Source organism: Schistocerca cancellata, chromosome 8, assembly GCF_023864275.1.
Source record: "Schistocerca cancellata isolate TAMUIC-IGC-003103 chromosome 8, iqSchCanc2.1, whole genome shotgun sequence".
NCBI classification, from domain to species: Eukaryota; Metazoa; Arthropoda; class Insecta; order Orthoptera; family Acrididae; genus Schistocerca; species Schistocerca cancellata.
The window spans coordinates 124399111-124414268 of NC_064633.1; the positions used below are offsets into that span (position 1 = coordinate 124399111).

The following is a 15158-nucleotide window of genomic DNA, read 5'->3' on the forward strand; positions in this document are numbered from 1 at the left end:
GATATTTCAAGAAGCTGTGCTTAGTGGTCACTGAAGCCCGTTTTGAAGTTTCTAGCTGCATATTCATGGCTATCCCTGTTTATCAGTATCATATCAATAGTGGTGCTGGATACACTTGTAGCGGACTTTGATCACCTCTATCTTTTGAAACTTTGTTAAAGTCAATGTTAAAGTCTTCACATATTGTAACTGTTTTGTTTAGGTCCCTGATACTGTCAAGACTACCTTCAAGTTGGTTAAAGAATATTTTTATGTTTGAGTTTGGACTTCTGTACAGGCAAATGATGACAATTTTTATTGAGGTTAGTTCTACAGCAGAAATTTCAAAATTGCCTTCTTTTCCTAAATTTTCGAGAGATTTTAGGCAGCAACAGCTGATACTGTCTTTCACAAATATACATGTTTCTCCATGTGTAGATATTTTTCTACAAAAACGAGATGTCATAACATAACCCTGTATACTTGTGATTGCTAACATCTCATCAGTTAGCCAATATTCACTAAAACACATTACAGATACTTCTTTTAATTGATCTGACAGTAAACCTCTAGCTCATTAATTTTGTTTTGTAATGACTGCACATTTTGATGGACAGTTATAAACTCGGGGGTTTTTGCTTGGCATATCTGATTCATCACTTACCTTTATTTGTCTCTGCCTTCCTTTTGTTTTAATCTGAAGAACACTTCTGGGATGAACTATGGATGTGCTGTCGTCATCTGTGGCCAGTAAAAATCCTCACTTCTTGATGGTGGTTGTCTTGCTCTAGCAGGTTGTGTCCCCTTGCTGTTGGTGGAAGGACGTACAGGAAGCTGATAGATTGTTCTATTCCTCAGAAGTCTTTCTTTAATTATTTAACTAACATGATCTCAAATAAACCTTTTCCCTCCATGGTTCAAATGCATTCCATGCTTTGTGTGCAGATTTTGATGCAGCTTGCTTATATCCAGTACATCGTACTTAGCATATTGAGAACACACTTCTTTATTTTAAAGTTTGTTTTCTGAATTTCTTTGTTTACACACAAACTATAAATTAGATCATGCCTATGAGGCAGTGTGGCAACTACTATGTTTCTGCATTTGTTAACTTGTAGAAAATTCTGCAGCATTTTCAAGCAAACCTCTGCTTCATTTTTGCCACATTGTTTGAACCCATTATACAGATGATAAAGTCATTTTTCTGCATTAATTTAGTCTGAGAGTTAGTGTTTTTAACATTTTTACATCCTGCTCCTGGTTTCACTATGCTAGTCACTGCTCTATCCCGATTTTTCTCATGGAGCACGCTGGATAGATTTCTGCCATGACTATCTGTTAGTAACAGTACATTACACTTTTTCCGTGATGATCTATGTTTGTTATTTACATTTCTTGCAAAAACTCTATTCATTTTCAGTTCACTGATTTTTAAAAGTTCATGATCATTTGGAGAGTTGTTATCACAGTCACTTGTTTGCAAAACATGATATTTGTTTTTATCGGGAAATGTGACAGTTTTAGCAGAGTTTATTGTTCTTTTTGCAGTTGGAAAACTATCTTTATATGACAGTTTTATCCAAATGGATGATTGATTACTTTTGACTTGCATCACTTCACTTGGTCTTGGCTTCGTTCGTAGATTCCGATTTTCTTTCTTGAGTGAATCAATATTGCATCTTAAAGCACTGACTATGAATTGTAGGCTTGCAATTTGTTGTTTTAGCATTGTTATTTCAGTGTTACAATTCTTACAAACTCCTTTTTTAACTGCATAACAATAACTAGTTCTCAAGTTAGAATCACACACTTCTACTCTCGCGGCCATCAGAGAAAGGATTCGCTTCATCACGAGTCCGACCCCTGTCACACCACACAACACCCACTGTAATTGTGCACAAAAACCTTCAGACCTGCACTCACATAATGCTGCGCGCAGATGCCACCATGCCAGCACTGCACCCAGTGTACCGTGGACCATATAAAGTACTAAGACAGAGACCCAACACATTCAAAATCAGGCTTGCTGGCAAACCCACTACTATGTCCATCAATAGACTGAAGCCAGCATTGACTTTGGCGGGGACACCAGGGTATAATACCGCCCCTTTGACCTCATGCCATGACACAACCCCCTTTTCTGTCACAGTCGATGTCAAGCACTACCTTCCAGAAGATATCACAGTGTCTCTACATGACACGACAATTGTGGTATCTGCCACATAGAAAACCGACAGGTAGCAACATCACAGTCTTATGATCATTGGACCACTCCACACCAATACCACAGTCACTCGATACAGCTGCACTGTTATCTATGCTATCCAGGGATGGCGTCCTACATGTGTCAGCCCCAGACCACAACATGGAAAACTGGACACAGGATCAGCTTATACCCCTACCATAGGATCATGTACATACACTGGTGGGTGACCTAAAGATGGCACCTCCAGTACCACCTACTCAGCCAGTACCAACATCACAAACAGGCAGACTGCTGCACCGACCAAGATGTCTAGAGCAGTAAGAGCTAGACAGCTTCTTCAGAGACAACCTGTACCACACCACAATGCAGCTTCAGCACTCCATGTCTTTTGGAGGGGGGTGGGGTGGGGGGGGGGGAGCCCTATGGGGACACAAGCCCTATGGACTTTCCTCCTCAACAATATCATTGCAATATCACTGCAAAAACAGTATCTCTGGACCTTGGGCAGTGTGTTCTGAGACGTCAAGTGTTTAAGTTGTATCTGTCTGTGTAATGTGTACAAATAAATATTGTGTATGAGAATCAGTAACATTGACAATCATTACACGTCTTGAACATCATCTTCGTTACCCAAATCCTACATAAGAATGATGTAAAAAGCAGTCTAGCAACATTGACCTCAATTATACTTTGATTGGTACAATAAAGTTGATACATGGTACTTACTGGAATTAAGGAAAACATGGAAGGAAGGACCCACAAATATAACTTTCTTCTCACACAACCTGTTTGTCTAACAATATATAAATTGTGTTTTACAGATAATTGAAGCATTTAACCTTAAAATTTTCTTTAACATAATAAGCAAATTTGAAAAATACTTGTGACCTTAAACCCTAAGTTGAATAAGCTTTCAATCTTTGCAAAAGAAATTAAGTGCTGTATTGCAAAACAGCAAACAATACGACAATGATTACAAGATAGCCAGACCTGCAGCCCACTCATTATCAGGTGAAACAGCGGTGTTTTCTACTGCACTGGACACAGTCTATCTTATTAAATGCCCTTCTGCAACAATGGCAACAATGGAAACTATATAAGCACAATTGATGACAAGAGTGATTCAACTACTCAAAACAGATGACTTAACTTTTAATTTGAAAGCTGTATGTTGAAAGTTTCAGGGTTAAGATGTGCACCTGTGCTTAAAGCTTAAACAGATTAGCAAACAATATTACTTCAAAGTAACCAATCTCATAATTTCAATCAGCAACTCATGTGCGACTGGATCCCAACCCGTTCCTTCTGACAATTTGATTTTGACTGAAGTCCTGGTCACAGTCGGCTATTAACGTTTTCAAAGTTAAACTGATTGTCAAACTGCTCTGAAGGAATGTCTTAAAACATTACTTGTGAACACTTATTACAAGAGAATTCACTTGGTGGAACCACAAGATCCAGCTAAAATACACCAACAATGACCTGGTCCTTCAAACACAGAAACAAACAGCTTAGTACAACAGGTTGTTCAGATTATAAGTAATAACTGAGAAATTCAATTACAATCAAAGAATTGAACTGGTTAACAGCTAAATCTAACCACGAGGTCCCACTTTTGTTTAACGGGAACCTGTGCCTCAGTACAATTGTTCCGTCTGTATTTATGACCAAGAGCTGATTAATTAGAATATTAATGATTGGGTACAAACCAGAAAGGAAAGTCAATATAATAGCGGGACAAATTTTCAAATGACAACTAGTGTCTTAGTACAATACTACTACCTATGTTTACAACCAAAGTGCCAACTGAGTAAAATTCTGAGGCTCGGGTACAAACCAGGAAATAATAAAGAGGGTAGGTTGACAATGAAACAAATTACCACAAGGATTACAGAATGTTACTTCCCTCTATCAGCAAGCAGTTCCATGGATCCATGGTACATTGCAGCGATTACTGAGTGGTGCTGATGAAAGCCACGTAGAACAGGGCAGCCAGAGCATGAGCAGTCATCTGACACAAATGTTGCTAACCAACTGATGGGATGTTGGCCCACTGCTTGTGGTGAACGCTGACCCTGGTGAAGTACTCCAGTATCCTCGCTCTATGCAGGCTCTTCTTGAGCAGCTCGTGGCTTTGGCTGCTTGGACCTCATGACCACCTATTGCTGTGTCGCTGCCGCCAATCCCCTAAGTTTGTGCCTCCATCTTGGGCTGGCAAACCCCGTATATATATATCGGCAAGCAAAGACCTTCTAAGGGCACAACTCAGAGATACCAACTCTTCCTCATAGATATTGGCACGGGGCCGCAAGAGGGATAGTCAATACTAGACCTGAGCCAGTGGTGTCAGACAGACCTGACTAATAACTCAATGGTGCCACAGCTCAAAAGTGAATAAGAGTTGAACAGTGGCAGAAGCAATGTTGTTTTTCATGTATGACAATGCACACAAAATGGATGCCGCAGCAATAGCTGAGCATTTCTGTTCTGGGCATACTTACACACTGCCTGTTAATGTTCAGTATTGGGTTTGATTAGCAGGGTGGTAATAATCTTATTGCTTTCTTGCACACTTTTGCATCTAGTTTAGGACACTCTATCACATAAAAAAATAGAAAAACCATGAAAATAGCAAAAAGGAATCAACAGTTACTTTACTGGTTACTTTACTGGCCACAAGCTGCTTCTTCAACTGACCTAGGGAGCAGACAATATGACAATGGTGAGCATTAGAGAAGACACAACCAAGTTCATTCTCTGTGTGATTTTTGCAGTGGTAGCTGCCCTGTCAATCACTTTGTTATTCTGATCCACGAATAGATGAGGAATTTTCTTAGAATGTATGTTTGCATACAGCAATGTCTGCAAATGAATTGTGGCTATGAGAATATGTGGAAAGGAAGAGAACTGAAATGTTTGAGATGTGATGCTTTGGAAGGACTCTAAAAATTAGGTTAACTGATAAAATGAGAGAAGAGGAGGCTATCCAAGGAACTGGTGTGGAGAAGGAACATGTGGGAAACACTGACAAGAAGGAAAAGAGAGAGGATGATGGAGGACCTGTTAAGACATCAAGAAATAACTTCCATGGGTGTTAAGGGAGCTGTAGAGGGTAAAAACTATAGTGAAGAGATTGGAATACATTCATCAAATAGCTGAGATATTGGGTTCAAGTGCTACTCTGAGATTAAGAGGAATTCATGGTGATTCACATTAAGGTGGTCAGGAGGCTGGTGACAAAAATATTTAGGTTGCTTCACTTCCTATCTTCCTTCACTTCCTGTGGTTTGTTGGCTCTGTCTATTGACTTACAAACCATGCTAAATTTTTTGTTGATATCTGGTACAATCACACTGTGAATGTGTGCCTTCATTTGGTTAAAATATTGCTGGTCATGTTGTAATCCCACACAAATAGGCAAGCCCTCTCACAAGCAATTGTAAACTATACTGTGTTTAATGTGCCTTGTAGTTTATAGAACACCTTGTCATTTTAAAGACACTTACTTTTTATGATACTTTACTGTCTGATAGCTGTGTACGTGGGAAACTGATATATGTAAAAATATAAACACTTCTATTGCACTTAGTCTTACCCTTATATTAGAAAACAGAGGTGCAACAGTCATTAAACCAACCTCAGTTTGGTGGTGGTTGTGGTGGAGGGGTGAGGGGGGGGGGGGGGGTAGAAGGGAGAGAGGACATATATACCTGGTTCCAGAATTAGTATTGAGCCCACATTTGTTCTTAGCCTGTAGAAATGATATTCTGATGATTTTGAAGAGTAGTTCAGAACATGTAATGTTTATTGACAACACAAGCATACTGCTCAAGGTTCTGAACACAAACTTATCAGAGACATATCAGATATAGCTAAACATTATACTGGAGACAAAACACTGACTGTTCTAAGTCTGTACACCTTTCACACCATTATGCATACTAGGATCATCCAGGATGAACAAGATACTAAATCAAATGGCCACTGTTCAGTAACAGGAACGAGAACTCTTTGAATATCTGCTGGACTAGACTAAAAAAATACAAAAATCTTTGTGGGTGGCAAATCTTTTATTAAAAATTACTATGTGGGATGAGCCAGTTGAAAATTAATAACTTCGGAAAGTCAGTAAAATCCTGGCTGAAAGAAGAAGCTTTCTATATTGCTGATGAATTTGCAAATAGTAATGTAACTGTGCAGTTATGTATTGACCTATACATACTGTATTTACATAGGTACAACATATTGTGTGTGTGTGTGTGTGTGTGTGTGTGTGTGTGTGTGTGTGTGTGTGTGTGTGTGACTGAATGATGTCTTATACAGGTTGAAAGGTGTCTATGGGCTAGCAATTAAATTAAACAAATTACAAATGTTCCACAGCTGACAAGTTAAGTCTTAATCTCATAAAGGCTCAGATCATGTGATTTCATGCAAGCACAAGAGACCTGCTAGTACCAGAAGTAGATATTAATAATTGTACACTAAGTGAAACACTGTGTTCAAAATTCCTTGGGGTTCAGTTGAATAACAAGCGAAAATGGATTCATCACATAGATAAACAAATTAAGAAGCTCAATGTGGTATGTTTTGCCCTTAGAAGCACCTATCATTGTGTTAACTTAGAGACAAGTGTTGGCTTGTTTTGCTCATTTTCATTCCTTATTGTCTTATGGGATTAAATGCTGAAGCAGAACAACTAAAGTAAATAAATTATTTCCTCAACAGGAGAGAGCAGTCATAATATAGCGTAATGTAGATAACGATACATCTCACAGGATCCTTTTTTAATGTCATGAAAATCTTGCACTCAGTTTCTCTTCCATATATTCCTCAATATTTTTTGTTACTTGAATGGAACCAATTTCAACTGAATTTTGATCTACACAGTCATAATACAAGACACAAAAATAAATTTCATGTAGACTTTGTCTCCTTCTCTTGGGTTAAGAAGTGGAGTTATGAACCTGGGTACAAAGATATTAAAAAGTTCCAGTACAACATAAAACATGTAAATGGAAATCCCTAACAGTTCAATAGAAAACAGAAAATGTACATCATTAGCTAATCTGTCTATAAATTATCTGATCAGTTCTGGATTCAAGAACAGGAAAGCTTGTTGGTATTTTATCAACACCGATGAGCTTCCTGATACAAATAACCAACTCTTTATTTGTGCACAACAAGCAAAAAATAACACATGTCAAGCGAATATAACCATAGTCCCAAAACAAGATTCAGAGCCCACTAAATCTGAAGATAGAGGACTCATTCTATCGTCATTGGCAATCTATGGGTTGCCACAGAGCCGCCCTCCCGCCACTCCACTCTTGTGAGTGCAGAGCCCTAGGGAGAGGAAGTGGATGTTGTCAAATACAGGGGTGTTGAGGGCTGCTCAACAGGTGTTGGCTGATCATGCAAGGTAGCAAGGTAGCATGACCATCTATGCCATGACTAGTCCTAATGGAAGGCGTGGGTGGACTGTTTTTTGTGGAGTACTTACGATGTGGAGTCAGGTAGGTCCATGCATGATGGAAAAGTGAATCTCATTGATGGTAGTCATAGGTGGTGCTGTAGGAGAAGGGGGGTGGGGGGGGGGGGAGGGGATAGTCAGCCATCCAGTAAGGAGGATGGACTGGTTGCCCTGCATGTGTGAACTGTACTGGCATGGGAGGTGTTGGAGGAGTGGCGAAGAGGAAGACATGTATCTTGAGTATCCCATTGCTGCCGAGTGTTGCATCCATATCATCTGGAATGGGGGTTGTACAGAGGGTGGTTATATGTGAAGTGGGTGTGGCCTCAGGCGGAGTGCCCCTCACACAAAGGATGGAGAGTGATTGATCTTGGAGCAGTAAGTAAATCTCATCATGTGGGCACCCAGAAATGTTGATGGAAAAGTGAATCTCATTGATAGTAGTCATAGGTGGTGCTGTAAGAGAAAGGGGGGGGGGGGGATATTGTACTTCAGGAGAAGCACTACAGCACACTGGAGGAACAGCAGGGGACAGTACTTACGTTGATGGAATGTCACACACAATGTGTTTTTGAACCTGAGGAAGCAGATTGTCACACACAGAGTCTGAATGACTGTCCACCACTGTTGTTATGAATCTCACTGACTATCTGCCAGGAGACCTCCACCATTTATCTGATTCCTCAACCTGTAGACTCTGCCAAAGTAATCCCATCCCAGAAGTCCAACAGAACTCCCAGTCCTTGCTTAAAGCATTAGGTCCTTTTCAGAACCTCTCCTCTGAATCCTTCACTCCTCATGTCTAGTCTATGACACTCCACACACCCACCCTCTATATGCTCCCCAAAATCCATAAACCTAACAATCCTGGTTGCTCCATTGTGGCTGGTTATTGCGCCCCCACTGAAAGAATTTCAGCCCTCATTGACCAATACCTTCAACCAGTTGCCCATAATATAGCCTCCCACATCAAGGATACCAACCACTTCCTTTGTCAACTCTCCACCATCCCCTCCACTTTACCTCCTGAATCACTCCTAGTCACTGTTGATGCCACCTCCCTATATACCAACATCCCTCATGCCCAAGGGCTTACTACTGTGAAGATGACCTTTCCCGTCATGCTCTAGACTCGAAAACCACTACCTCATTCCTCATACATCTTACTATACTTATCCTAACCCACAACTACATCTCCTTTGAAGGGAAGGTACACAAACAAATCTATTGCACAGCCATGAGAATCTGCATGCCAACCTGTATATGGGCCATCTAAATGAGACCTTCCTTGCCTCGCAAAACGCCAAACCCTTAGTCTGGTTCAGGTTCATTAATGATATCTTCATGATCTGACCACCTGGGGATGGCTATCTATGGTGACAAGAACTCGCTTGCTCAGTATACTGAAGGTCTTACCAAGGCCTTCACAGACAGGTGCTATGACCAGGATCTAGTCCAAAAACAGATCTCCCATGCTATTTCCCCTCAAACCCCCAATCCTCCTACCACTACCAAGAACCAGCCACAAAGGAGTGCCTCCTTCATCACCCAGTGCCACTCTGAGCTGGAACAACTGAACCACATCCTTCACCAGGGCTTTGATTATCTATCATCATGCCCTGAAATGAGGGACATCCTACCCAAGATCCTTCCCGTCCCCCTAAAGTGGTGTTCTGTCACCCACCCAACGTCCATGACATCCTAGTCCATCCCTATGCCACTCCTAATCCGTCTCTTGCCAAAACAATCATACCCCTGTAAAAGACCAAGGTCCAAGACCTGCCCAGTCCAAAAACACAGCACTTCCTATTCCAGTCCTGTCACCAGTTTATCCTACCCCATCAGGGGTTGGGCCAGCTATGAATGCAGCCATGTCATTTACCAGCTCTGCTGAATCACTGCACAGCTTTTCATATTGGTATAACAACCTACCAACACATTCTCCACTTCCATAATTATCATGGCCTCAACCTATAGTAATATACTGCACCCTCCATCCAACAGTTTCCATCCCCCCCCCCCCCCCATCCTATCATCTCCTCCCTATTCTTACCTCTCACCCTCTTTGTTTGCCACTCTCTGCCAATATTTCCCTGCTCCTCTCCTTTTCACTCGTTTTTTTCTCCAGTTCCCTGCTCCATGACCTCCTAATGCTGCACCTGACAGTGCACACCCTGGCAGACAGCTTTCCTGTCTTCCCCCCCAACACCACCCACCCACTGCCCCACCCACTCCCCCCCACTCACCCACTCACACATACACTACTATCCCTTCTCCACCCCCTGCAGATTGTTGCTTCCATCCCACATGATGGTTGCATTCTGGCCCGAGCTTCCAGTTGTGTGCATGAGGTGTGCTTGCTTGTGAGTATGAATGGTGTGTGTTTCTCTTTTGCTGATGAAGACTGTGGGTGAAACCTCTGTGAAAGTGTCTTTTACTTGTGTCTTCTTTACAATAAGTAACAATCTATCCTTCCCACAATGTTGTTGTTCGGGAATAAGTAAGAAAGATTAGGGATTAATGCCCAACTGATGGCACATGCTGAGCACAGTCATCTCAGATTGGAAAAGGATGAGAAAAGAAATCAACAATGCTCTTTTTAAAGGAACCATACCAGAATTTGGCTTAAGTAATGTAGTAAAAACTCAATTTAGGTGGTAAGAAACGGATGTGAACTTCCTCCTTCTGAATGTGACTCCTGGGTGGAAAGAATTCCTCCAGCAGACCCATAAATAGGCTGGATAGAAAGGTACTCCATGAATTAATGTGGTAGTTCTGTGGGTATGTTTGTAGCTATTGTTTTTCAAATTATGAACATTTGTGAGTGGCCCAAAGGGTTAGGAAGGAAGTATCAGTGTCAAGAAGACATGGGGAAAGGTAGAGCCAATGACAGAAAGGTCATGGGCATTGGGGATGTTAGCATACAGCATTGTAAGAAACACAGTGGCATGCTTATGGGACAGGAATTGTGGTAAGGAGGTGGAGGAAGTGATTAACTTCTTAGGTGTAGATAAGATTGATTAAGGATGTTGGTAAATTAAGGCTGTGGGAATGCTGTAAGGAGCCATGAAGGGGCAACAAGCAGCAAGATCACTAGAGTTGGTTTGTGGAGTTTTCAGAGTAGGTAAAAGGTTGGGGTATGAGGTGAACTCAGCTGTTTATTCCATGTTTGTGATACTTGACCCACTAAGAAGGGCTTTAGGGAAGGAAGTGCACCTAGGTTGGGGGACTGAAATTCTTGGAAAATTACAGGTCTGACTAGATGAAAAGGGTGATTGAAATGTGCATGATATGCAGGTATGGTGGGGGTGGGGGAGGGGGGAGATGAGGGCTGTAATTTCTAAGAAGAAATGAAGAATGGACAAATGAGTTCCAGTTGTTAAAAGATAGACAGTAACATAGATCATAAACAATGGGTATAGGGATGAATTATTTAAATCTAAAGTTTGGAAAACCTTTTTTGTAACTTAGAAAATTCATAGTAAATGCTATCAACCAAACAATATATTCATTAAATATGAAATTATAAATAAACAGCAGCCAAATAGAACAACTGGGGATAAAGCTGTTTTCTTTCCAAGTGGTAACCACTAATTATGTAAGGTGTTGATTTGGAATCATTTAATGTACAAATTAATTGTGGCTAGTCTTCAGTAATAGTGTAACTCTAGTATCTGTTGTAATGTCGCAGTATCACTCAGTTGCCTCTTCAGACATGTACTTCATCACCTTTTATTCTCAGGTAAATGTTTGATGCTATATTCACTGTTGTTTTTTGTTTCATTCTTCAGTTCATTATTACCCAATTTAAAATACCATATAATTTGATATACTGCATTAATATTTTATGACCTTTTCCTTTAGTTCTGTTTTTGTCATTGATCATGTGTTTTTAAGACTTCAGTGTTCTGCTCAAAGTCTGTCCAAAGAAGCATGTTTGACTGGTGAATATGAAGTCTGTGACAACATAGACCTTCCAACTATAGTTATGGAGTATGAAACATACTACTATCTAAGATTTCAAAAGTATCCTAAAATATGCAAGAAGGCAGTAGAAAATATAGAATCAACAAATTTCTCAGTTCCAAAATCAAAAAATAACTTTCAAAAGAAGAAAACAGTACAAGCCAACAGTTCATCATCAACTCTGAATAATGAAAGTAACTCCTTTGAGCAAAAAGAGGGTGGAAAAAATGACTGTAAGCCAGATAAGTTAGTTGATGCTGAACAGTTATCTAAGGATTTGCAGTCAGAGATAAAGGTAATACCACTGCTAGTGGCAGACAACAGTAAGACAGAAGAGAATAACTCCATCAGGAGTATATTATTGCAACCTCCACCACATTTCAGTGGTGAATATAAAGATCTGGCAGAAATTATTATACAGGTATGTATGAAATAATCAAAGCTTCAGAGCTGTCTAAATCTCAGTACACTATAATAACAAATTCTTAATTATTTAGGATATATGGATGATGAACTTGAATGTTCACTGGGATGATGTAAAGGGATTAAATAAAGCCAAAAGTCTGCTTAAAGAAGCTGTTGTCTACCCAGTTAAATACCCAGAGCTGTTCTCAGGAATTCTGTCACCATGGAAGGGTTTATTACTGTATGGACCACCAGGAACAGGTACACAATGTAAAACTATAGTTTTCTGTAATATTTATTATACTTATTGTAATTTTTAGTCTGTGAAAGTACCCCTGTGATGCATTCAAGAACCTAATATTTCAGGGAAAACTTTACTTGCCAAAGCTGTTGCAGCACAATGCAAAACAACATTTTTCAATATATCGGCGTGCTCACTTGTTAGCAAGTGGAGAGGAGACTCAGAAAAACTTGTGAGGGTAAGTGTGTCCACTCAATAAAAAATATTTCTCTGAATTTCTTATGTTCTTTTACTCACAGATAAGGTATGCCAGGGCCTCGGTTGCCAAGAGGAAAGAGGCCTCCAACAGACCTTGATAAGTGCTTGTATTTTCATTGTAACTGGTGCAAAAAATGAATGTAATTTGAAAATATGGAGAACAAGGTACCAGCACTGTCACTAGTGTAGAATTTGGTTAATTATTGAGTTTAGTTGGGGGGGGGGGGGGGGCAAATTTAATCTCGTTGTACCCGCACTCATCCCTGCAAAAAGATGGTAATTTAAGAAGATGCGACCTGGATAAATGGACTAAACCAGTGGTTGTACAGAGTTTCAGGGAGAGCATAAGGGAACAATTGACAAGAATGGGGGAAAGAAATACAGTAGAAGAAGAATGGGTGGATTTGAGGGATGAAGTAGTGAAGGCAGCAGAGGATCAAGTAGGTAAAAAGGCTAGGTCTAGTAGAAATCCTTGGGTGACAGAAGAAATATTGAATTTAATTGATGAAAGGAGAAAACATAAAAATGCAGTAAATGAAGCAGGAAAAAAGGAATACAAACGTCTCAAAAATGAGATCGACAGGAAGTGCAAAATGGCTAAGCAGGGATGGCTAGAGGACAAATGTAAGAATGTAGAGGCTTATCTCACTAGGGGTAAGATAGATACCACCTACAGGAAAATTAAAGAGACCTTTGGAGAAAATAGAACCACTTGTATGAATATCAAGAGCTCAGATGGAAACCCAGTTCTAAGCAAAGAAGGGAAATCAGAAAGGTGGAAGGAGTATATAGAAGGTCTATGCAAGGGCGAGGTACTTGAGGGAAATGTTATGGAAATGGAAGAGGATGTAGATGAAGATAAAATGGGAGATATGATACTGCATGAAGAGTTTAACAGAGCACTGAAAGACCTAAGTTGAAACAAGGCCATGGGAGTAGACAACATTCCATTAGAGCTACTGATAGCCTTGGGAGAGCCAGTCCTGACAAAACTCTACCATCTGGTGAGCAAAATGTATGAGATAGGCGAAATACCCTCAGACGTCAAGAAGAATATAATAATTCCAATCCCAAAGAAAGCAGGTGTTGACAGATGTGAAAATTACTGAACAATCAGTTTAATAAGTCATGGCTGCAAAATCCTAACGCGAATTCTTTACAGACGAATGGAAAAACTGGTAGAAGCCGACCTCGGGGAAGATCAGTTTGGTTTCTGTAGAAATATTGGAACACATGAGGCAATACTGACCCTACGACTTACCTTAGAAGCTAGATTAAGAAAAGGAAAACCTAATTTTCTAGCATTTGTAGACTTAGAGAAAGCTTTTGACAATGTTGGCTGGAATACTCTCTTTCAAATTCTGAAGGTGGCATGGGTAAAATACGGGAAGCGAAAGGCTATTTACAATTTGTACAGAAACCAGATGTCAGCTACAAGAGTCAAGGGACATGAAAGGGAAGCAGGGGTTGGGAAGAGAGTGAGACAGGGTTGTAGCCTCTCCCCAATGTTATTCAATCTGTATATGGAGCAAGCAATGAAGGAAACAAAAGAAAAATTCAGAGTAGGTATTAAAATCCATGGAGAAGAAATAAAAACTTTAAGGTTCGCCGATGACATTGTAATTCTGTCAGAGGCAGCAAAGCACTTGGAAGAGCAATTGAACAGAATGGACAGTGTCTTGAAAGGAGGATATAAGATGAACATCAACAAAAGCAAAACAAGGATAATGGAATGTAGTCGAATTAAATCGGGTGATGCTGAGGGAATTAGATTAGGAAATGAGACACTTAAATTAGTAAAGTAGTTTTGCTATCTGGGGAGCAAAATAACTAATGATGGTCGAAGTAGAGAGGATATAAAAGGTAGACTGGCAATGGCAAGGAAAGTGTTTCTGAAGAAGAGAAATTTGTTAACATCGAGTATAGATATAAGTGTCAGGAAGTCGTTTCTGAGAGTATTTGTATGGAGTGTAGCCATGTATGGAAGTGAAACATGGATGATAAATAGTTTGGACAAGAAGAGAATAGAAGCTTTCAAAATGTGGTGCTACAGAAGAATGCTGAAGATTAGACCGGTAGATCACATAACTAATGAGGAGGTATTGAATAGAATTGGGGAGAAGAGGAGTTTGTGGTACAACTTGACTAGAAGAAGGGATTGGTTGGTAGTACATGTTCTGATGCATCAAGGGATCACCAATTTAGTACTGGAGGGCAGCATGGAGGGTAAAAATCATAAAGGGAGATCAGGAGATGAATACACTAAGCAGATTCAGAAGGACGTAGGCTACAGTATGTACTGGTAGATGAAGCAGTTTGCACAAGATAAGAGTAGCATGGACAGCTGCATCAAACCAGTCTCAGGACTGAAGACCACAACAACAACAACAGCAACCACAACATAGTAACTTCTCTAGTTTTGTGTTTCAAATTGATTTGTGTACAAGCTGAGATTGCTATGGCTGCTTCTTCATCATAGTAAAAGAAAGTAAAGACATATGTCATTGTTGGCTGGGAAGCCCCAAAGTGCAGGTTCATCTGCCTTCTAGGAAAGGTTGTTCTGTCTTTGATGCACAATGGCAGCTTTCCTTCATGAAATGGGGGAGTTGTGTGTTTAATAGTATCTGATGATT

The 15158-nt window shown here is 40.2% G+C and overlaps 1 protein-coding gene across 1 annotated transcript in view; it reads left to right on the forward strand.

The window, feature by feature from the left end:
• The first annotated feature begins 2419 nt into the window (after positions 1–2419).
• The window catches only part of LOC126095418 (katanin p60 ATPase-containing subunit A-like 2), a 79137-nt gene continuing 66398 nt past the window's right edge, over positions 2420–15158 (forward strand). Inside the window, exons 1-4 of the mRNA XM_049910215.1 lie at positions 2420–2502; positions 11553–12042; positions 12119–12287; positions 12393–12505. Coding sequence (XP_049766172.1) covers positions 2420–2502; positions 11553–12042; positions 12119–12287; positions 12393–12505 — 855 coding nt within the window. The remainder of the gene's footprint in view (positions 2503–11552; positions 12043–12118; positions 12288–12392; positions 12506–15158) is intronic.